Here is a 26,358-nt window from a genome sequence, read left to right on the forward strand (position 1 = left end):
AACAATAATTGAGTTTATTTTTGTATTTTCTGACTCGAAATACATAAATATATTATATTCACACCCATGAGTTATTATATACCTACAATTTTGTTATTCAGTGATATAAGTAATATTATTAGTTAATTTTTGTGCAGCATCTGTTGTACCTATATTTTTCATTAATTTATATTTTTGGTTACATATTATGATGTCCTTTTTTCTGCAACTATGAATTACGTCCTACATTGTTATTTCAATATAGAAATTTATATAAATATCGCCCATATAATACTTATGTATATTACCATTACCTGTTTGTATATATTGTAATTCTAGTACTATATATTTTATATTAGCAAAGCGGTTTGGTTCCGGGTGTATAAAACTTTTTAAATAAAAGACGAACTTTGTATCGTACATAAATTGTATACAAACAAAGAGTGCTCGTCCTAATACTATAAATATTGATTATTTTATAAATATATTTATCTATTAAAATTTAACATTTTTATAGCTCAGTAATTATATAAAACATGCTGGATGGCGATGTAAAAGTTGATACAAGTAATTGTTCAGTTACGGATCAGTGTGCATTGAAGAAAGATATGAAACATTATCATGAGCTTGAAAAGAGATATATCTGCACTGGAATGGAAAACATTTTAACAACTCCCATTGCTCCAAAAAATGCTTCTGATCCGATTGTATGTGCTAAAAAGTTGCCGAAAAAAAGAAAATTCAATCCGGCAGAACTTAGTGAGCATGAAAATTGTGCTAACATTTATAGAATTTTAAGCATAAAAAATGAAAATAACGTTTTACCAGATTGCTCCCCTAATTTCTCAGATTCAAAATGTGAACAGAAATCATCGGAAAACAAAGATTGTCAGGTAATATTATTTCACTAAATAATCACATCAAATAGCGTGAGGTTCTCGAACATAAAAAATAATATGTACATTTTATTTACATTTCTTATGCTCGTATAAGCAACCTGTAATTTTTCGAAATACACTACAGCTCCTAACATCGTTTCTAAAAATAGTCTCTATACTAAGGAAAAATCTACTGTAAAAATGGTAGGAGTAATCTCGTAATTCCCTATTATCTACGTATCTTCTGTGATCGTATTACAATCATGGCTGCAGAAATTCAATTCTTGAAAATTTAGTTTTAGAAAAGGATGTTAAATAGTTTTTTGTACTAAAGTATACATGTTTACAGGCTTATCAGTCTCGTCTTAGAATTATGATGCATTTACATAAATATTGTTATATATTCGCCCCTATTAATCGGAAACGTGTATGTTTCCGCGAACCAAAGCAAAAATGAACTAAGTATTTTACAGGGACATCGGGAGATACCTTCGCTCCTTCTCTGTCAACGGCAGCGGGCTTCATGCCATTTAAAAGGTACAGCTGCTATGAGGAGAGAGAAAATGGGTAATATAAATGTAGGACTTCCCTTTTACAAAATATTATACTTTATTTCGCAACATGTAGACCACAAATTACATACAAAATCGTTTGTCCATTACACATAAAAAAAGTTGTCGCGTGCTTGTCCGTGTGCGAGGCAGCGGACCATAAACAACACAATCTAATTACATAAAAATAGGGTATCAAAGTAGAGGAATAACACCGTGGCCAAAAGGCTCGCCAAAGTACTATGCGCATGGACTACTCAATACATCTTTTGCATTACCGCATAAAGAATCAGCTGAAGCAACCATTTTCTTTTCATCGATTTAATTATTGGTTCTTGCTATTTGATTCACAAGTACTCGTGTAATGTAGTTGTGTCATTGCAATATAAGATTTAAAAATTATAGCCTAATCCCAATCTAACGAATGTAACTGTATTTGTAGTTCCAGCTTCTAAATTAATCTGTGATGTGTTCATGATGATTGTGTTTGTTGTCGATATCGTTTGTTTAATATAGTCCAGGCAATAGAGCAAATGTCGGGTACTTTATTCGGAACAGCACGAAATTTTTACCGTGGATAGTTGAAAATGAGAGTAATAACATATCTTCATCCAAAGTCTGAAATCGGTGCAGAAAATTGTTAACCAGCTCTTTGAAAAAAAATTTCATCTATTTTCATGTTTTCGTGTAATAATTTTTTATTACTAGCAGTTGAATCGAAAAATGTCTAATGGCCAATTCCATCTCAGATCATGCAGAGCTCCCCACACACCTGTCACCAAGCTACTCCAAAGTATTTTTTTATTGTTCTAGGTCAAAAATAAGAGGACCCGTATTTTTTCTTTTTTCTCTCAGATGCATAGTTCCGTCAATAATGCAATCGGAAAATGCACTGCTGAAAAGGGAAAATTGAGAAAATTTTTCCAATTAAATTTGGTTTCCTCAATATTTTTTTTATTTTTCGATACAATTAAATAATTTTTATGTCATCTATAGTAGAAACGAAGTTCTTCAAGTCTAATTTATCAAAAATATGAATGTATGCATTTTTCGAATGCATGTTTTCGAAAAAGTGCATCTTGGAGAAAAAATTGTGTATCTCAAAAAGGCCATAATTTTTTGCGCTCAAATTTTTTTTATATATTCTTAGTACCAATACCTTCAAATCCATTCGATCAAAATTTGCTGTTTTTTCGTTATATCGCTTAAAAAAATAAAAAAAAAAAGTTTTACATTTTCAAGTCAAACGCGATAAATACATTCAGGAATTCATGTTAGCGACTATGTAGGTTAATAACTGAACTACAATAACATGTAACTCAAAGAAAAAGCTCACTTTTATTCAATCATGTCTGCAAGAAATGTAAAATTACACGATCATTTTTTTCTGTTTGAGTTGATTACTTTTACAACTTTCTTCACTTTTTTAGATACAACTTTCACTTTCTTGCCCTTGTTTACATTTTCGTTTTTCTTCTTATGAGTACTTTTCTTTTTTTTTTCATCTTTTTTCACTTCAATCCATGGATGCGCAGCCGTTCGAGCTATAAAACATTCGCTCCTCCCTTCCGAGACAACAGATTTCCACATGTGGCAACGTTGAATACCCTGATATTTCTGGCATTTGTGTCTTTGCTCCATTTGACTACTACGAAAATTGTTTATCTCTGCAGTTTCCATCAAAATCAGCTCTATAGAAGTTGTGTATTTTGATACATTTTCAACAAAACTTTTAGCAGTTTGAATAGCATCAGATTCAGTACTGCGTAAATTATGCACTGTTGCATAATGCTTTACCAAACCACCTATACCATCTACAGCACCCTTTCCATGACCAGTAGCAGAGAATATCCATTTTTTACTCATACTTGCATTTAAAAATTCATTTAACTGGAATCTATTTTTGAAATGACTTGCAGCGGCATCAGATACTAAAGTTATAGAATCAATCGAATTTCCATACGTTTCTTGTGTGTATCTAGTTATATGTTCAAGAATTATTTGTATTGCTGCCAATGCATGAGAATAATCATGTTTTAAGTCTTCACTAATTACAGTATAACTCTTTGTAATTCCGCCTATGTAGCAAACAGCAGTGAAAATTGAAATCTGTTTATTCACCCAATGATTCCCTTGAACTGGATTTTTCAAAATTACAGACCAGCTCTCAGCAAAATCTATATGCATCAGCAAATGTTGATAATTTAACGTCACCCTTTCTTTCTCAGCTTTGATTTCCATTCGCTGTACCTATGTATTTATCGCGTTTGACTTGAAAATGTAAAACTTTTTTTTTTTATTTTTTTAAGCGATATAACGAAAAAACAGCAAATTTTGATCGAATGGATTTGAAGGTATTGGTACTAAGAATATATAAAAAAAATTTGAGCGCAAAAAATTATGGCCTTTTTGAGATACACAATTTTTTCTCCAAGATGCACTTTTTCGAAAACATGCATTCGAAAAATGCATACATTCATATTTTTGATAAATTAGACTTGAAGAACTTCGTTTCTACTATAGATGACATAAAAATTATTTAATTGTATCGAAAAATAAAAAATATATTGAGGAAACCAAATTTAATTGGAAAAATTTTCTCAATTTTCCCTTTTCAGCAGTGCATTTTCCGATTGCATTATTGACGGAACTATGCATCTGAGAGAAAAAAGAAAAAATACGGGTCCTCTTATTTTTGACCTAAAACAATAAAATAATACTTTGGAGTAGCTTGGTGACAGGTGCGTGGGGAGCTCTGCATGATCTGAGATGGAATTGGCCTAATGGTTTTTTTGTTCGTCTCAGCAAGACCTACAAAAGCATGTGTCGCACGTTAATACATGTTAATTACATAAAAAGTTATTAACACAAAAAGGCCAATTGTTTAGTTAATCATTACCGTTAAATATTGGATCATAGAGATTTTCCATGTACCTCAATGTAGTTCTTATTACGTAAAGATTATGAGCTTTGAAGCCGCAAGCTCAAATGTTCATTGCAATCTATACAGACGGTTAACAACAAATTAACTGTTTCGTTTTATCCACAGTCCGAATTGTTGTGCAAAGTGACGCCGATTTTTTCATCGGTATTTGTTAGATTTTATAATGGAAATCTGCGATTTAAACAAAAAGAAAATTTAATTTACGACTCAGGGAATTTTTTCTAAAATATTGCTTAGTTACAAAATCAAATTAACCGCGTATTATGAGACTTTTCTAGAGTTTAACAATGTATATTGGTAGATGGTCAGAAGAACTTCAATCTAAAAAAAACCATATGAAAATTCGTTAATTGATAAAAAAGTCAAAAGTTGTTAAAATTTTCGACTTGTTGTTAAAAGATTAATATACAGGGTGGCCCATTTTAAGTGATCCACTCAGATATCTAGATTGGAGTGAGTTTTATCGAAAAAAGTTTCAGACAAAAGTTACTCAACTTTGAGGGGGCCATGTTTCTATGACTTTGAATTTGACCTTGGAGGTCATTTTCAAGGTCATTTCAAGGTCAACTTTGTTTTTTTAAATAGGAACCCCCATTTTTGACCCCGGATTCGGAAAGAGCGGGAAATTTTACGTCCAAAACCGTATTTTAAAATTTTTTTTCATGGCCTAGAGAAGGTCGATTTAAGGTCAAATGCTTGAAAAACTGCCTAAAAGCGGTTTTTTAATTTTTAAGATATCGAAAAATGACCTCTACAAAATTTGTTCAGAATAGAGTGGGCCACCCAATGCACCAAAAACCTTTGATCTTTAACCTCATTTTGAAGGTCATTTCAAGGTCGAAGTGTTTTTTGTAATGGAAATCCCTCTTTTTAACCCCGGATACGCACATAGCGCGAAACTCAACACAATACCTTATCCAAACGTCGGATTTCGCGCTATGTGCGTATCCGGGGTTAAAAAGAGGGATTTCCATTACAAAAAACACTTCGACCTTGAAATGACCTTCAAAATGAGGTTAAAGGTCAAAGGTTTTTGGTGCATTGGGTGGCCCACTCTGTTCTGAACAAATTTTGTAGAGGTCATTTTTCGATATCTTAAAAATTAAAAAAACGCTTTTATGCAGTTTTTCAAGCATTTGACCTTAAATCGACCTTCTCAAGGCCATGAAAAAAAATTTAAAAATACCGTTTTGGACGTAAAATTTCCCGCTCTTTCCGAATCCGGGGTCAAAAATGGGGGTTCCTATTTAAAAAAACAAAGTTGACCTTGAAATGACCTTGAACATGACCTCCAAGGTCAAATTCAAGGTCATAGAAACATGGCCCCCTCAAAGTTGAGTAACTTTTGTCTGAAACTTTTTTCGATAAAACTCACTCCAATCTAGATATCTAAGTGGATCACTTAAAATGGGCCACCCTGTAGATAACGAAAAATTTTTCAAGCGATCCGAAGCGGAAAGCCAAGATTCTTTTAACTGGACAATTCTTGGCTATTTCAAACAGCTTAAAACTTCAAATCACCAATTTTGTTCAAAGTTGGTAGACTTGTTACCTATGCAGAGGTCAACATCTATGCAGAGTTTTAGATCAAAATATTGATAAGGGGCCGACTTATCAACTGTTGAAAGAATATTGGACTTTTTTTTATTAATTCGATTTCTCGGAGACTAATAAAGATATGGACATGATTCTTTTTTTAAAAGACGCGGAAAGAGTTTCACTTTTAAAATGTAAATAATAAAATACCAAATCATTTATTTATGCCATTGTTATAAACAATTTTTTCAAAAAATCGATATCTCGAAAAACGATATTTTTTTTTTAATTTTTGCACCATCGTGTTTCTTGTCATTTTTTACATAAGAAACCGTTGAGAAAATCGAGTGCCCGCTATTAGGATTAAGATAGCACTAAAATGAAACGAACTGCGCGCTAGCCGCTCGACCGTTTGCTACTCGTGCGGTTCCAACGTTGCTTGCTGCAATTGCCTTCTTTAAAGAATAAATAATTTCATATTCTAACAGTTTATATGTATTTATTTAAATAATATATAAATTAATTAATTAAATAAGTAATTAAATTTAAATTAAATTTAATGACTTATTTACTTAATATAACGTAATATAAAGTAATATAAGTAAAGTAATATAAGTAATATAAATGAACTATTATTTTATACAATCTGAAACAACATTGAATGAAACATTTGCTCTGTGTGTTAGATCGGGCGTGAGAATTACGTATATGCAAAAATATATGGTAGAAAATATAAACACCAATTTGTAATAGCTTCTAGAAGTCTTTAAAAGTCTTTGAATTTCTTACGAAAAAGAATTTATGCTAAATATAAAAAAAAATTAATTGAATTCGTCAAAAATACATTTCAAAATACTGTGAAAAAAATTATTTATGTTAGTGATGGTGCCGGAAGCCAATATAAAAATAGAATGAATTTTCTAATCTTAGTTCGACATTACAGCATTTATTCTATTAGAGCAGAGTGGCATTTTTTTTTCAAGTTGTTATGGTAAAAGTCCGTGTGATGGAATTGGTGGAGGTATAAAAAGATTAGCTCGACGAGAAAGCTTGCTCGGTATAATCATAAGTAATTCTGCAGAATTTTACAAATGGGCGAAGCAAGCTATGCCTAAAATAACGTTTATTTACTGTAGTTAAGAAGAATATGAAATTTTTGAAAGTAGCATGTATAGTCAATTAAAAGATGCTCTTACTATAGAAGGAACACAATCACTGCATGCATTCATTCCAGTTAGTGATGACAATACAACGGAAATTAGGGTAAAAAAAACTTCATACTCTTCTGAATTTCAAATAAGACGCATAATTTAAAGGGTTTTTTTTTGTAAAATTACTTGTAAATAACTTATTAAGAGTATTATGGTGTAGGTCCGATAAAAAAACATTTTTAATGTGGCCGCATCCTAAATATGCGTCGGTCTCAAGCCCACGCAAACGCAGAGAGCAAATGTTTAATTTCAATATTATATCAGATTGTATAAAAAAATAGTTCATTTACATTACTTACTTAATTAATACATTTATATATTATTTAAATAAATACATATAGACTGTTAGAATATGAAATTATTTATTCTTTAAAGAAGGCAATTGCAGCAAGCAACGTTGGAACCGCACGAGTAGCAGACGGCCGAGCGGCTAGGGCACGGTTCGTTTCATTTTAGTGCTATCTTAATCCTAATAGCGGGCGCTCGATTTTCTCAACGGTTTCTTATGTAAAAAATGACAAGGAACACTATGGTACAAAAATTAAAAAAAAATATCATTTTTTGAGATATCGTCGATTTTTTGAAAAAATTGTTTATAACAATGGCATAAATAAATGATTTAGTATTTTATTATTTACATTTTAAAAGTGAAACTCTTTCCGCGTCTTTTAAAAAAAGAATCATGTCCATATCTTTATTAGTCTCCGAGAAATCGAATTAATAAAAAAAAGTCCAATATTTTTTCAACAGTTGATAAGTCGGCTCCTTATCGATATTTTGATCTAAAACTCTGCACAGATGTTGACCTCTGTATAGGTAATAAGACTACGAACTTTGAACAAAAAATTTGTGATTTGAAGTTTTAAATTGTTTCAAATAGCCAAGAATTGCCCAACTGTGAAATATCTAGACTTTGCTTCAATTTTATATACATTAAATTTGCGATCAAACGTAAACCGAATCAATGATTTTTTCAATCTTTTAGTGCCGCGGAGTGGTGGGGGAACTCGGCCGCCGCTTATTTGGATCGCTCAAAAATTCGCTATTGTAAGTGTCTTCAAAACGCATGGCGCAACTTTAACATTATTTTTCTCCCAAAGAAGATAATTGATTCATTTTTTTTTTTTAATTTGATACTACTCATGGAGAAAAATCTGAATATGATCGTTTTAATACAAAAATATTGAACTTCCGGTCGAGAGCTCGGACGGGAAAGACGTGTGTGGTGTAAGATAGCAATTTAGGTGGTGATATTGAGATAAAGGAGAGAATAAACAATCGAAAAGCGGACTAGCAGGACGAGTGAGAGGGTAGGTTGCGAAGGAGTGATAAAGAAGTGAAAGATAAGGGCGCGTAAGAAGAACATGAGTGAAAGTACAAAGATCAGCAAAAGTGTTGTTATAGCAGCAGCGAGCAGGAAAGAGAAGACGAGTAATGGAGAGCAAAAGTGGACAAAGCGGGGCCGAGGCAGACCAAAGAAAGTAGGAAATGAGAAGGAAAACAGTGGTGAAAATGATATAAGAAAGTTCATGCAAAGGGAGAAAGATACTAAAGAAATAGGTTTTGCAAAAAGTGTCAAATTAGTGCATACACCACCGAGGAAGCCAGATGAAAGGTCATACGGTAGCGTACGAAAAAAATCACAGTGAAATAATTGTGCAGGCAGAGGAAATAGAGGACAACGATGACGAGGTAGCAGAGGAAAACGAACAAGATGAGTTAGGGAAGGAGAAAGATGTTGAGGGAAAGCGAGAAGAGAATTCGGCGAAAGACAAAGGTGAGGAAATACGGAAAGAGCAGGAGGTAAAAGACGCACAGGAGCTGAATGGTAAAGAAGGTGAGGCCGATAAGGAAGAAAATGAAGCAAGGATAATAGAAGACCGAATGACCGATGTAAACACAGACAAAAGCACGTACACAAGCGAGGATGAGAGAAGCAGAGTAAGAGAGAAATTGAAGAAAGTACAGGATAGAATGGGGGGGAATGGAAGAGCAAAGAAGAATTGGTGCGCAAGCAGTAGAAATGGCGAAAGAAACGATAAGAATGACAGTGCAGAAGTTGGATAGAAAAATGTCAGAATTGATAAAACAAATAGGAGAAAAGGAGAGAGAACAAAAAGAGAGGTTGGAGGAGGAAATAGGAAAAATGGTTAGATGTGGCAAGTTTAGGAGGGAGGAAGGAGAGCAGGCAAACGAGAACGCAGAAGACAAGAGCAGCGAAAGGCAAGAAGAGGATGCGGCACAACGAGCAGACGAAGAGTAACAAGTAAACACGGACAAGAACGGCGTGGAGGGAGAGAGAGAGAGAGTTGGAAGTGAATAAGCCGGCAGTAATGAAAATATCGTAATACGAGTTTGAGATGAAAGAGAGGAGAGATAGGAAAAATAATGTGTTTATCAGAGGAGTGAGGACATCGGGAAAAAGATGGAAGGAAGAAGCAGAAGGAATAATAATATAAAATACAAGAAAGCAGTTCGGAATAAGAAAGATCCGGCCGTTGAGAGGAAGACTACTTTTGACATTTGAAAATTTTGGAGAAAAAATGATGTTTATAGAACTGGCGGAGATTTTTGAAAAAATAGGAAAAAGTGTAGAGGAAGATAGAACATGCAGAGAATTAGAAGTGCAAAAATGGATTGAGATAGTAGCAGATCAAGAAAGGAAAAAACAAAAACAAGTGCAGGTGGGCTACCTAAAAATAAGAATCAACGGAAAAGTGAGCTTATGGAACGAAAGAAAAAGCGTCTCGTAGAGGCAAAAGAGAAAATGTTTTTTCAGGGCAGAAAATAAGAAGAGGAGCAGCGGGAACGGAGAGGGATACCACGGCGGACAATCACGGAACAGTTCTACGACAGGTTTTAGAACGAGTGAAGAAGCAGCAAGCGAGGAAGAGGAAAGTGACAGCTTGGAGATCTAGGAAGAGGATAAAACGACGGAGGGGACAATGAGAGAAGCAATGACGAACGGAGAGTTCGGCGAACAACGAAGGGTAGGTTATAAATGCGTATCATGGAATGTAGCGAGGAGTAAAAATATATTAAAATGCAAAGATTTTTTAAACAAATTTGACATTATTTTATTACAGGAGACGTGGTTAGATAAAATCAAAGAACTAAATTTAATTAAAAAATTGAACAAAAAATATAGGTGAGAAATGAAGGCGGCGGTCAAAGTGAAAACGAGAGGGAGAACTAGTGGGGGGATGGTTATGGTAGAGATTAAGAGAGAGATAGGTAAAAACGCGAAGATAGAAGAATGGGAATATGGAATAGTAATAAGGAATATTTGGATGGAGAAAGAAAAGATTGATGTTATAACAATTTATAACAACGCGAAAACGAGCAGAATGTTCAGCAAACTGAAAGGGGTAATAGAGGTGAGTTTAGTTGAAGGGAAGAAATTTATTATAGCAGGGGATTTCAATGAAAGGGTGGGAAGCGATTAGATAAGTAAGGGCAGAAAGAGGAATTCGGAGGACAAAATAACAACGCGGAAGGGAATAAAACTGATAGAAAGTCTGAAATACTGTAACGCGGAAATAAAAAACAGATGTAGCAACGGAGACGAAAGGGGGAGAATTACTTTTATTAGGGATGCGGGCTCATCGGTCCTCGATTTGGTAATAGAATGAGGAATTGGGCTGACAAAGATAGTGACGGGGATAGAAATAGTAACACGGATAGAATCTGACCACCTACCAGTAATTTTCGAGTTGGGGAAAAGTGAAAAAAAAGGAGGAGGAAGGGGAAGGGGAGGCTAGAGAAAGATTTAAGTGGAGGAAAGAAAAGGCAGAGGTATATGAGGTTTTGATGGGGAAAAAATGGGAGATAGAAGAACTGAGGGGCAAATCACTGCAGGATAAATGGAATAATTTGGTAATGAAAATAAAAGTAACAACTGAAGAATTGAAAATGAAATAATTTGTTTGAGGGAGTAAGTGAGGAGCATACTAAATAAGAATCCGACGAAATGGGGAAAGAAGGTACTAGTGCTATTGGAAGGGGTAGGGAATGGGAACATTTTAAAAATGATATGGGACAAAAGACAAAAAAGAAGTAGAAAAAATAAATGGCAAAATAAGGAGGGGGATGTAAAGAAAAGCAGAACAAGAATTACAAAATCTGTGGGGCAAAATAAAAGGGTCAACATATAGCGAACTTTATAAAAAAAACTGAAAGAGACGGTGGGGAAAGAGGCTTATTGGATGAACAGGAACGATCCGGAATGGATAAAAGAGCAATGGGCGATAATAAGATGTCGGAACATAGGCAGAGAACGGGCGAAAGGGTATAAAGAAAGTGAGTGCAGATTCCGAGGAAGGAACGAAGAGATCTTGGAACATATGCTAGGATGTAGGAGGGCAAAAAAGGAAATAGGGGGTAAATGGGTAAGAGAGCTTGAGGAGCAGGAAATTACTGGTGGGGGAAGGGAAAACAATAATAAATTGATTGAAATATTAAAAGGGAGTTCTACTAGAGCAATTTGTAACTATGTATTTATTTTCGAGAAGTTGGCCAAATCGAGGAGAGATAGTGAGCATCCTGAATAAAAGTAGAGGTAGTAGGGTAAAGAGCAAATGAGAGAGATGGGAAGTATACATGTACAAGTTAAATATATAAAGTTATATTGTTGAAGCGAATTATAAGCGGATTATATTGTAGCGAAGCGGTTGCGCCAAAGTAGTTTTTTTTATGCATTTTAGAATGTAAGAGATATTGTAAAAGGAAAAATTTATGCAAGGCCGTGAAGGCTATACATGAGAAATAAATACTACTACTATTACTCTCTCTTTTTTAGGTTTAACCCATTTTGAAATGTCCGTCTGTATATTTAATTGTAATATAATAATAAAATATATATTTTTACTCGAGCGAACTGATATTATTAAGCGAACGTATTACTCTGCATTATGTATTACAATAATGAACATCACGGAATCTCTAACAGGGAAAATTAATAATTAATTAATATTCAGTTCGTTAAAGAATTATTCTTATGAGCTAATCGTCGCCTCAGTCTTGTTAGGGTAATACTGATCTTCGGCTGCAAGAGTAAAGTTTTGACTAAGTCGCGCGCAATGTCACGGTTACAGGTTAATTTCATGCAAAGTTAGTTGAATCAAATAGAGCTGCTCGCAATTATCAACTCAATACGTATATTCCAGCAAAAATCAAAAAAACATGCATGCCACGGCCGAGAGACTTTAATTTCAAGTTTGAATGCACATTGAAACACACGCGTGCGCGAAAAAGAGAGGGAGTAAGAGAGAATTTCAAAAGCTAACTTATGCAAAACATTCAACTGAGTAAATGTGTGTATCAAGAAGGTTCTTCAGTATTCCATGCTGAATGGATGCTATAATCAGTCTCAACCAGTATGTATATTCGGTATTCGAGACGATGGCTTTTGATCGTCTTTAAAAACGTTGCAAGAATCGACTCTCTCCTTTCTTAGTTCTGTAGCTGATGATAATCCTCGTCATTGAGTATGCGATAGCTCGTGCATCTAATTTAGACCGTGGGAAATCGCAAATCTATACGAAGAATTAAACAATATTTTTGTGAAAATATAATACAGGATATTTTCTAAATTCAATTAACCCTTCACAAAATGTCAAGTCCATAAATTCTGATGGGAACGGAATCGTTTCCGGAATTTTTTTTTTAATTATAGCGTAATTTAATTTTTCAAAAAAAAAGATCCCACTCTTCTACTGATACGTAATAAAATATACGAGCGTTGGTTAACCCTTTGAAAAGTTTTATTTAGAAAAAATACGGAAATACATTAACTGAGATATGTATTTGTGTGTAACATATTTTTTTTTACTCAAAATTAACTTTTTAAAGTCATTTTTTATGAAATTTTTTATAAATAAATTATTTATTTCACTTAAAAATAGATCAAATCTTATGAAAAAATCGCCATTTTTCATCTCGTTCAGTAACATAAATTTTCCACTGAGTTTGCTTAAAAAATATTAAGTTATTCTATTAAAAATCCTTAAATAACCCCTCGTCGACTAAAATTTTGAGGGGCTATCACACCGCTTAAGAAACTTTTTCTGCATATAAAAAAAATCGTGTGTCTTATTTTTCAACGTTCTACAACATATAAAAAGAAAAGTGAAACCGGCGACTGAAATACCTGGGATACCGTACTTTTGAGAAACTTTAAAAATCGCCGTATCAGCTATTTATAATCAACGATTTTTTGTTATAATAAGTAATTTAGAGAACATCTATCCACCCAAATTTTAATCAACAGTTGATTTTATTTAACTTGCCTTCAAGTCACTATGTAGTACGTACGAGTATATCAGATACTAGTAGAATCCTCACATGATACGACTCGCCTTCCTATATCAATACTGGGGACTGAAATAAACTTTTTCTGCATATAAAAAAAATCGTGTGTCTTATTTTTCAACGTTCTACAACATATAAAATGGAAAGTGAAACCGGCGACTGAAATACCTGGGATACCGTACTTTTGAGAAACTTTAAAAATCGCCGTATCAGCTATTTATAATCAACGATTTTTTGTTATAATAAGTAATTTAGAGAACATCTATCCACCCAAATTTTAATCAACAGTTGATTTTATTTAACTTGCCTTCAAGTCACTGTGTAGTACGTACGAGTATATCAGATACTAGTAGAATCCTCACATGATACGACTCGCCTTCCTATATCAATACTGGGGACTGAAATAAACTTTTTCTGCATATAAAAAAAATCGTGTGTCTTATTTTTCAACGTTCTACAACATATAAAATGGAAAGTGAAACCGGCGACTGAAATACCTGGGATACCGTACTTTTGAGAAACTTTAAGAATCGCCGTATCAGCTATTTAAAATCAATGATTTTTTGTTATAATAAGTAATTTAGAGAACATCTATCCACCCAAATTTTAATCAACAGTTGATTTTATTTAACTTGCCTTCAAGTCACTGTGTAGTACGTACGAGTATATCAGATACTAGTAGAATCCTCACATGATACGACTCGCCTTCCTATATCAATACTGGGGACTGAAATAAACTTTTTCTGCATATAAAAAAAATCGTGTGTCTTATTTTTCAACGTTCTACAACATATAAAATGGAAAGTGAAACCGGCGACTGAAATACCTGGGATACCGTACTTTTGAGAAACTTTAAAAATCGCCGTATCAGCTATTTAAAATCAACGATTTTTTGTTATAATAAGTAATTTAGAGAACATCTATCCACCCAAATTTTAATCAACAGTCGATTTTATTTAACTTGCCTTCAAGTCACTGTGTAGTACGTACGAGTATATCAGATACTAGTAGAATCCTCACACGATACGACTCGCCTTCCTATATCAATACTGGGGACTGAAATAAAGTAAATTATGAGTCGTTACAAATTCAATTTTTGAGATTTTAAGCTTCTAGAATGGTAAGAAAATTTTTCGACATTCTATTGTTAATTTATAGTACATATTCATTCATCTGTGTCCTATCAACGAAGTAATAGCTTACTATCAAGTTGATTCGCAAACCATTTATTATATATAATTTTTAACCAAGAGTATATTTTTGTGTGTCAATGAGTATACTGATTTTATTTTGCAAATTGTTTTGAATTAATATTGCTATTAAATTTGAAAAATAGATAAAATAAATTAGATTCATCTAACGCATATAGGAAATGTATAAATAGTTGTTACATCTCTTTTTTAATTGTAATATTTATAAATAAGGACTCGGAGGAAGAGAGTAAAATCTATTATAAATTTCGCCCAACCACTAAAGTTAAAGTTAAAATCTATTTATTATGTGAAAACGTTGATTATAAATCGGATTAAAAAAGGCTAAAGGAGTCACATTGATCAGTGAAGCTCTAGTGATATACTCTAATCACAGTAATGTTAATTTGCAAGAAGTTCAATTCACAAAGCTGAGTAAAGAAGCAAAAGTCATAATTGCTCAGGTGAAACTTACGGAAAGGGACAAAGCGCAACAAGAAATTTTAACATTGCATAAAATATCAAAACTACATCAAAGAACACTTAAAGTGTAACATACCGCTAAAATCGAATACATATCGTATATAGAGAACAATATTACTAATTTTAAGCTACTTCTAAATGAAGCTGTTAAAAACTGCTTAGTTACTAGAAAAATATGCAGTTATAGAAAAATATCCCCATCAAAATAGCTAAAAAAAATCAAAGAAAAGAGAATGCTAAGGAAAAGATATCAGACTACCAAATCATATTAAGACAAAACTAAACGAAATAAAGCAATAAAAGAATTAAAGAAAATTTTAGAAGAGGAAAAAAATGCTCAAATATAGAAATATCTCAAAGGATTGGACTCAACAGAGGCAACACACTACTCGTTATGGAAAGCTGTTAGTTAGTTATAAATTCCAACAACTTTCATTCTACTAATCAAAAAACCCTGTAGAAAATGGTCCAGAACAGATGAGGATATATATAAATATGTAGTTGACAGGAATAATCTGACATTCACTGGTTCTGAGAAAGATGAATACACTATATTAAAAGCTAAAATATTATTACTTCGGAAATTAAATGGTTAGATACAAGATAAGAATGTATTATTAAAAGAGTTACTTAAAATAAACAAGCTAGAGCTTGAAAAAATTAAGCGATAGCTGAAAACACGGAATAATAAATCCAAATCTAACTTAATTTGTACTCCATCTTTTGTTAACATTACTAATTCAAAAGCAATAAGGATTAATCATAAACCATCGTTAATTATTAAATAAAAACATGAGCAACAAAACGTTAAAATTTTAAAATCAGTTACAGATAATTTACTAACGAGCATTAGTAATATTGATGCAAAAATATTTTAAACTAGATATGGAACTATAGTTATAAATTGCACAAAGAGGATGTTACCAAGGTTGAAAATAATTTGAGTCCAGAAATTTTCAATACCACCAATAATTTGTTGAACGAGGAACTAGAAAAAGATATTAACAAAAGGAATTTCGTTAATACAAATTACTTTTATAACGTGATCCATAATTATGCTATAAAGAGTGATATTTCACAAACCACCTTGATGAGCATATCGCGTAATACCTATAATTACATAAGGAAAAATAATAACAAATTATATGTAGGCAAAGTTTTTAATGACTTCAATATCTATTGTTGCAGATTTGGGCTCAGTGGTTATAAATGCAGAAATAAAAAGATATGTAGGACCTTATTATATGAAAGATTGTAATAGTATTAATAGTATGCAGTGTGCAAACCGTATCAACGACAGCAAAAAGTAGAGTGGGAGTTTGACCACTGATCACTTAGCAACTGATACGGACAGATGTCGTTACCTTTAATTCAGGATAAATAAATAAATTAATTAAACGGAATATAGCATGAAATCTTTAATACTCAAACATCTTGTTTACAATGGGAATGTTATAAGTGACTTTAACAATACAAATACATTAAACACCCACAAGACAAATCAAGCAGACATAGCGGTATCAAGCGTAGTATATTCAAGGTTAGCATACTAATAAAATTAATAGCAACAATAACATGACATCTCAAACCAAATCAGTAGGATAAGCGAGTACAGAATCGTATAACAGGATAACCGATGTAAAGGTGACTAAGGTAATATTCGAAGATAGAAAAGATTTTTTATTTTTCAAGATATTCGAAGTCAATAATATAGAAGTAGTTAATCGAATTACATGTAGAAATAATATCCGTGATCTACATGTTAATGTGAGAAATTTAATATCGAATATAAATAGGTTTAAAATTGTAATAAAAAAAAATAAAGCATAAGCCGCATTAATTTTGCACAGATAATTGCACAAAATCTTGGAACTTCGAATACTACACTTCGCAACAAAATTAACGCAATTCCGATTAAGAAAGAGCGCAACTTTGGATTTCGAGATCTCAGGTTAAATATATCGTAATGGGATCAATTGTTTAAAATTAAAAGTTAAAATCTCTACTTTAAGATGGTGGAACTCTATTTTTGATTTAACCCAACCCAACCCTTACTTACGAAACCTGTAACTTCAAGATCATTTTTTAAAGCTGAAAAATCATAAACTTTCGCAGTGTGCCTGCGCGTACTTGATTTTTTACGATGATTCTAATCATTGCATCTTAAAGTACAGCTCTTTTTCTTTAATTTTAAAAAAATTGACCCGTTACGAATTTTTTTGACTATCTTGCAGTGTTTTAAAAATTGTATCAAAAAAATCGTTTTTTTTTTTTTTTTTTTTTTTTTTTTTTGAAGAATTTGATAATTTTGATTTACCCTACAATTGAATCAACGGTGAACCATGACTCGACTTCATAGATCGATATCAGGTTCAAAATGCCATATGCACAGATTCGTATTTTTCAAGAGATATTCGATGTAAGAGAAAAGTTATGAAATAATAACGTTTACAAATTTTGAAAATTTGTTTTTTACATTTGGTTTGAGTTAAACCTATACGACTAGAACCCATACGATTAGGTAATCGTAATACGAGAAGGTTCTCCAGATGCTTATTAAATAAAGCTAAAATCGACTGTAATATTCTTTTCGCTCGAGTACGAGTTTTCCATTTCGATTTGATCAAAATCAACCAAGAAATAACATTCAAATCCCTGTATATGGCATTTTTAATCTGAGATATCGATCTACGAAATCGTGTCATTCTAAACCGTTGCTTCAATCGTACGGTGGATCGAAATTATCAAATTTTTGACAAAAAAAACGGGTTTTTTAATATAATTTTTAAAACGCTGCAAAAACAATAAAATACGTAGCGGGTCAATTTTTTTTTTAATTAAAAAAAGAGCTATATTTTCAGATGCAATGATCAGAATTATCGATAGTTTACGATTTTTCAGCAATAAATTCAGCATTGAATTTCAAGGTCACGTAAGTGGAGGTTAAGTGAAATAAAAAATTGTACCATTTTAAAGTACAGACCTTCATTTAATCTTTATTTAAAACAAATAAGACCTCGTTACAATATTTTTTACCTTAAATATCGATCTTTGAAATTATGCCCTTTTTAATCGGAATTATGTGTTGCGTTAATTTCGTAGCGAAGTATACAATCTCTTCAAATTATTTAGTTATAGTATATATTATAATAGTGGAAATTCAAATAAGGCTGATGACATTGTACTTTTCCTTGATGATTGCTCAAATCATAACGTTATTAAGGAATAAACAGATTTCTTGAATGCAATCAGCTGTGATATCATACTTGATGATAAAATCACAATGAAAATAACTGGAATTTACAAATGTCACGATTTTGATAAATAAGTGTATATAAAAAATTTTAATAAATACCTTCTTAAGAACAAGGCTACTACGAATCATTTCATTGTTGGTTATTTTAACATAAATGGACTGAAATATGACAATGATGCAATGGACTTACCTTTGGATGTGTTGGAGAAAAATATAATCATCTTTATAATCTGATTATTAGTACTAGTACTAAATACTAAATACTAACTAGTAGTTAATGCGAATATGGGTATCTGTGTTGATAATGCAAAGAATTTTGCAAAGAATGATGTCATAGTTAATCCATATATAATAAATTCAGTTTTTATTGACCATATCCGCTTATATTAAACAATGAAGCTAATCATACAGAGCTGCGAAATTGTGTTAATTCTAGTGGTATTGATTATAATAAACTAAAAAATATTTTCAGCAATATTGATTGGAATACCATAGGGATACATGAAGATCTAGATACAGTATGTGACCGTTTAATTGATATTATTAAGTTGTGACGGGAAATTTCGGGGGGTTTAAGCCACGCACGCAAAATACCTCCGCCACAATGCCTGGTGACTCGTTTCCCCGACTAGGTAATAAGAGCACCAGACCGCCGTTCCTTGGTTACGGTGATCATCGAGAATAGGATTAGAAATCGGCGCATAGGTTTGGTTGCCCGCTGTGCAACTGCGCAGAGCGGGCAAGGGACTCACGCCGATAACTTATCCAGGCTACTCCAATGATCAATGGTCGTTCCCTGTCCTCTCAACGTCTTGGGAATGTCGGCAGCTCAGGAAGCAACTTCTCATCTCCGGTTGAGATTTTGATAAAGTTGATGCGTACAGTCGCCTAACGTTCGGAACTATTCAAAGAAATCCTCGCTACAAATCGTCCGCGGCTGAAAATAAAATCAATATGCAAGGAGGGATAAGTCGGCGAGGCGTAAATAACGGATATCGGTTACACTTCAATTTCCTTTATTCATTTGTTTAAATACATATCAGTTGAAATGGCGGATGGTCAGCACGGTTCGCTGCAACAATTGATGCAGGCGGCAACGGATCCACACGTTCCGGCGAATCATCTCTACAACGAGTTACGCGCACGGTCACCTAACTCTCGACGGCGAGCAGCGCTTCACTGAACAATCCAAATCCTAAATTTTCTTACGTTCGAATTACTCGAAAAATGGCAGTTAGTTAGCGCGATTCTGCGAGTTTCGTCAGAAGCTCAAATTTCATCAGTTAATTATAACGATTTAATTTAACTGACTACATTGTCGCTTATGAGTACGCCTATGAAATTGTAGCGGTTGGGTACATGTATTTCCAATTTTTACTTTGTACGTTACACATAATAAGTCGCATCCTTATTATCGCTAGATATTTTGCAATATATATTTCATTTCGCTAACTTCCATAATAGTTATAGGTCAATTTCCATTTTTGTAGCGCCCTCATCATCGAGTTTGCGTTCGAATTAATATTTGCATTTAAATCCTAGTTTGCTTGCTCTCATATGGTCTGACTCGACGTCTTAAAATGGCTGCCTTCACTCCCGCGTGTGTGAACCTCGTACTTCGCTACCGATCTCTGGAGCTCGTCCTGAAGCGCTTCTCCTCGGTCGTGTGTCGCGTGTGTACATTGGGATGTTTATCAGTGTTTAGCAGCAGTGTGTGTAGCGCTCAAGGTGTCATCGATGATGCGCAGCAACCTGGCATAGTTGATTGCCGGCTGCCACTCCATCTACGATTTCTTGGTCGCCCCAGGTGTGACAGCTTCCCTAGAGTATCTATGATCGTGCTCACGTGTGTAAGATGTCCGTGGATTGCGTTCGCATGCATTTTGTTGCATTTATCCGTCGGTTATTCGAGTGCTTTCCTCCAGCCAGTAATACGTAGTCGGGAGTGTGTGTTTGTGTGCGTGCGCTGTTTTTTTTTTGTCGTACGCTCCATTTTTCTCTTATCCGTTGGTTGGCGTTGTTTTACTTGTTGCATCATTTTCCCGGGCGTGATTGGTCGGATTTGAAATTAAAGTAGGATTTTTGTTAGGACGCGAGTAGGGCAATATTATTCGGCTAGTTACGGGGCGGCGTGAAACGGGAATGGCTTCTCTGAGATGTTGCAAGTAATGCAAAACTCTCAAGCAAAGCCTTGTAATAACCGCATTACAAAGCATATTATTACTTTAGCTACTAATAATACAACTCCAAAGAAAAATTACGATAACCGGTGTAAATCTTTGGTTACTAAAGGAATAATTAATTAATTGAAAACAAAAGAATAATTATATTTAGCTTGGAAAAGAGCTTCACACATTTTAACACTAAAACAGGAGTACAACAAATTCAACAAAGCCTTACGTATGGTGATTCTGGACACCAAAATCAAATATGAAAGGAAATGGTTCAATAATAAATGTCAGCAAAAATATCTGAAATATATCAATGATAGATTTAATAGAAATCAAACATAGCGTAAATTCTCAACTGTACAAAAAAATAGTATCAGTTTCACTGGTCCTGTGAATGTTGTTGGTATTTTTGGCGAGTTTTTCTGTGAAGAGGTTATAAGATTGACTGCAAATATTAAAGAAAGTGATACTCACTCTTTCAAGTTGCCTACTAGAAATGTGGACAGCTTTTTTATATATACTGCTGCCAAGGAGATAGTTAAGATTATTCATACTTCCAAATTTAAAGTTGGTAATGTCGATAAAACATGTAAGTACTAAAATATTAAAGATACTGAATTCATATATTAATTATTCTTTTGGAATACCTTTTCAATAGATGCATATACATAGCACCTTCGCCGTAAGTTCTTGAAATCACTAAAATAGTTCCAATTTTCAAATCTGGTGGAACCTTCTTACCAACTAATTACAGGCCAATATCATTAATATCAAATGTACCTAAGATTTTTGAAAAACTACTCTAATAATACTATACTTTAAGAATTTTTGCAGTTTTACTGGATGAAGCAAAGACATTTGATACTGTTGATCATGAAATTTTGCTGATAAAGTTGGATAGATGTGGGATACGTGGTCAAGCTAGTGATTTTCTCAAAAGCTATTTAACGAATAGAAAACAATATGTCAAGATACTCTGTCATCATAGTCACTTATTCACTGTTAAGCTAGACGTTCCACGAGGAACTATACTGTGTCCGTTTCAATTTATTATATATTTAAATGATATTTTACCAAGTTTTCAAGATGCACCTATTGCGGTTTATGTAGATGATACTATTATTATAAGTATTGAGAATGACTGGGCTAGGACGGTAATTCATACAAATAAAGGCTTAATAAAACCAATACTTGATTCAGTTTGCATCGCTTATCACTAAATGTATTGTAAACGGTTTATATGACATTTGGTTGCCATTATGATATCAATCCATTAGATCTTGTTATATACATTAATAATAAACGAATTGAAAGAGTTTTTCACTACAAATATCATGGTATAATGATTGATTCGTGTCTTAGATGAAATTACCGTAAAATCAATGTTGCAAAAAGAACCAGATATTTAGTTTATGTGATGTCAAAACTCTGAATTACCATGAACATTCAGATATTGAAAGCTATGTACAATGCCCTCTTTCATAATATTGTAACATATGACCTGGAGTGGAGCGTATGGTACTGCATTAATTGCAATACAAAAGACAGAGGTGAAATTGTTAAAAATTTTGATAAGCACAGAGATATTAATACAGTACCCCTAGTCTCTATACAAAAAGTTTTTCTATTTGAAGCACTCAAAAGAAAATTACATGGCATTATCGATGGGGTATACAAACTCAAGAAGTATTACAAGAAATGAAATTATAATGCCAGAATTCAACAAGTCTTTAACTATGCATTGTTACCGGTTCGTTGCTCTGAAAATTTTCAGAATTCTTACCCATTCAATCTTCTACATTTATTCTAAATAACAAAGTCTCCGTTTTTCAGTTTACCATAATGTTTCATGACTTGGCAGTTTTAAAAAGCGTTTTTTCATTATTTTGCTGTTAATGTGGTGCTAATTGATTATTTTAAACTTCAGGTAAATATTGTACGATCGAACAACTAGGCGACTTAATCATACTTCTAAATAGCAACGTTTCGGAAGTATTTAATTAAACCGATCTTTGAAATACCACTGAAGCGTTTTGCTTATCACAATAAAAACACATTGATGATTTTCGTCTAAGACGGAAGACTAAGTATGTTAAAATAAAAATAAAAATTAAAAAACACTATTACACCGTGAGATGCGCACAAGTCAACAAGTCCATATCGTCGTAGTTCTTTGAGCAACAGTTTTACCTGCATATACGAGTAAGTGCATTTTTTTAAAAGAAATAAATGGCTACTCTTCACGTGTACGTTGCATAAAATAGAGACGTTATATAAAATATAAAAAAACATTGATCATCTTTTTTAGATATTTTATATTTCTTAGACAATATTTTTCAGTGAATTATTTTATATTGTCAATTGGACAATGATTTAATGAAAATTAAAATTTGATAAAGTTACAAAAACACATGTACTCCATTACAAGGTAGAATTTTAATCAAGCGAGGGCAATTACCGTTAGTTTTATTTTAAAAGCTGATAATATAATTGCTTTATGGCTATTTCTATTCGGAGACACTATGGAGACGGCAAATATCTTTTTCATACAAATTACGAGGGTGGTCCGATAAGTACTTAGCCTCACCACCCCATGGCGCCACTCTCGCAAAAGAAATATTCTATCACGTAGTACAACCTTCTCGATGGTTACTGCCAAGATTTCAGCCGGATCGGAGTTGTAGTTTATTTTTGAGAGCGTGTGAAAGCAAGTGTGTCCGTTGATTTTTGAAAAATGGATAAAGAGCTGTATCGGTCGGTGATTCGATTCTTGTTTTTGGAAGGGAAATCGCGCAGCGAAATCAAAAAGCGCTTGGATGCTGTGTACGATGACTCTTCTCCTTCGATGGCGACCGTCAAAAATTGGTTTAACGAGTTTCAACGCGGTTGCACGTCGATTTTTGAAGAGCCATGTCCATGTGCTCCGAAAACGGCTACCACGGAAAATAACGTGACAAAAATTTACGATCTCGTATTGGCAGATCGACGATTGAAGGTGCGCGAGATAGCTAAAATTGTAGGCATCTCAAAAGACCGCGTGGGTCATGTCCTGCATGAAATTTTGAGCATGATAAAGTTGTCGGCGCAATGGGTACCGCGTTTGCTCACTCCGGACAACAAGCGCAACCGTGAGACAACTTTAGAGCAATGTTTGACGCTGTTTAAGCGCAATCCGAAGGAGTTTCTGCGTCGTTTCGTGACGGTTGACGAAACATGGATCCACTGGTATACACCAGAGACCAAGGAACAGTCGAAACAGTGGACTTTACCCGGCGAAACTGCTCCGAAGAAGGCAAAGACTGCCCCATCGGCCGGAAAGGTGATGGCCACCGTTTTCTGGGATTCACAAGGTGTGATCTACATCGACTACCTGGAGAGGGGCAAAACGGTCACAGGGCTGTACTATGCCGAATATTGGGCCGATTCGACGTCGAATTGCAGAAAAAATGGCCTCATTTGGCGAAAAAAAAGTGCTCTTCCACCATGACAACGCACCGACTCACACCTCCGCCGTCGCCATGGCCAAATTAGTCGAATTAGGCTACGAACTGCTGCCCCATCCACTGTATTCTCCAGATTTACCCCCGTGCGACTTCTTTTTGTTTCCAAACTTAAAAAAGTCACTCGCTGGACAGAAATTTGAGTCGAATGAGGAGGTAATCGCTGCCATGGAAGCCTACTTTTCAGACCTTGAGGAAGCGTATTTTTCAGACGAGTTAAAGAAGTTGGAACATCGCTGGGCCAAGTGTATCGAACTAAAAGGAGACTATGTTGAAAAATAAAACGCCACTTTTCCAAAATTTCAAAATTTTCGTTTTTCTTTTGTAGGCTAAGTACTTATCGGACCACCCTCGTACTTCTAAATTCAATAATCTAAAAAGTCACTCATACAATTAACAGTACACTCATACAATTTCAAACATTTATAGAATCATTTTTTTATTAATTCAACCAACTGGCCGCTAGATTACAATTGTTTATTTTTTGACATCCGGAATACGTGCATAAAAAAATTATATTTCCAAAGCGGTTAATAAATATAATGTTACTTTTAGTTATTTTATTACTGTGATTTTATCAAATGAAAAGATATTTTTAGTTGTTTTAAGATATTTTTAGTGTAACGTTTGACTCTATCTTGCGTTAGTCATGTAAATAGTTCGGACTCTTTCTGTTTTATTTGTAATCGCGTTTCCGAGAGTAGCAAGAAGTTGACACGTATATACTCTATCAGAATTGAAATTTGAATATTCACCGAATAGCAAACACAACATTCGCTGTTTCGATGAGCCATTCAAAATATAAGTGAGTATTGTTGCATCTATCGGGGAAAAGTCCGACAGCGCCGGAACGAATATTCAATTTTATTTCTAGGCAATTAATGATTTTTGATAGGAGATATTCTAAGGCTACTTTTTCTCATAAGAGAAAAAGTCTTATGAGTTGAGCGCTTAGATATCGTAAGGAAAGGAATTAGCAGGCTAACCACTGAATTATGAAATTAGTCACAGGAAATAGCTGAGTCTTTATTTCGATTCAATGCTCGCGCTGCTAAGCAAGGTAGGATAGTGAATCCTCTTGCCGCAGCGACGAGCGAATTTATACTTGCAAAATTGGCTCCCTTCTATGCTTTATAGCGCCTACAACGCTATTTTTGAAATTAGCATAAACTTTGTACAGGTTTTGTCGCAAAATGACTCGATCGAAATTGAAATTTAATGATTTAAAAAATCAAGTATGAAATAACAAATTTTTTAACATAAATAATTTCTTATGGAAAAATTGCCTTTTAAAGTTATAAGTGATATAATTTAGATATTTAAATAATGTAAAATTTACAGAAAATTTACGGAAAATTTTTACATAAAAAAATCGCTTGTGATTAGTGGAACATTCTTCCATATAAAAACGATTAACTTAACAATCCAATTTTAAATAATAATTAAAAAACGAATTTGTAAATTTCTTTTTTAGCCATTATAAAATCAGCAAATGGGTAACAACCGTTATCATTAATTTTATAGATATATAAAGTCGAATAGCTATCTAACAACGCAATTTTAATTGTTTAAATAAATTGCAAATTTTTTATTTAATCATAACTCAGTCAAAAATTAGTTATCAAAGTGTCAAATTCTTGCTTCTCTGTTTTAATACGTTACGATCGCAATTGTATATTCGAATTTGCAATATATTTATTTGTTGCAAAATAACTAACACTATTTACTTGTAAATTAAATTAAACTAATAAATACATATTTAATGACTATAATAACTTGAAATTCAAGATCAGCGCATCAAAATTGACTAAAAAATGCTTTTATTCATTAGAAAAAACTTTGCAATTGTCGATTTTGCATTGTAAACAATAAATTTTCCACGCTCGTGACGTCACACTCCTTATTTGATCTTGTTTTCGCAGAATTGCTTTAACACATTTACATGTATATCAGAAGAGCGCCTTCGCTCAATTACCGCTTTTCTTTAGTTTTCTCGTGCACGATGGGTTGCTATTTTGCAGTAGAAGAAAGAGCAAATCAGACTGGACCGTTACATTAGTTATTATTAATAGAACCAAAAGCCACATATTTTTTGCAAAGACTTACGACTTTTATCTGCAACATTTCAACGTCCATTGTTATTTACACCCAGAGCATAAAATATTTCTTGAAAGCTTCCAGAACGGTTTTGTCGCGAATATTTCTCTATTTTAGAAATATTTCAAAAAATATTTTAAACATATTTCATGCTGTGTGGATAATGGCACGGACATAAAAATATTTCTTATATATTTCAATGCAATCTTCCTAAAACATTTCCAGAAACATTGTAGCAACTTTTCTTTTTTAA

General features: G+C 33.4%; 1 protein-coding gene across 4 annotated transcripts in view; it reads left to right on the plus strand.

Annotated features, from left to right (window-relative positions):
• The window catches only part of LOC131672143 (uncharacterized), a 984,265-nt gene that overhangs the window by 120,051 nt on the left and 837,856 nt on the right, over positions 1-26,358 (plus strand). For all 4 annotated transcript variants that reach the window (XM_058949194.1, XM_058949184.1, XM_058949166.1 and 1 more), the window contains one exon: positions 497-872. In XM_058949194.1, coding sequence (XP_058805177.1) covers positions 516-872 — 357 coding nt within the window. In that variant the 5' untranslated portion in view covers positions 497-515. The remainder of the gene's footprint in view (positions 1-496; positions 873-26,358) is intronic.

The sequence above is a fragment of the Phymastichus coffea genome, unplaced genomic scaffold (assembly GCF_024137745.1).
Source record: "Phymastichus coffea isolate CEN01 unplaced genomic scaffold, Cenicafe_Pcof_1.1 PCOF00011, whole genome shotgun sequence".
In the NCBI taxonomy this organism is placed as follows: Eukaryota; Metazoa; Arthropoda; class Insecta; order Hymenoptera; family Eulophidae; genus Phymastichus; species Phymastichus coffea.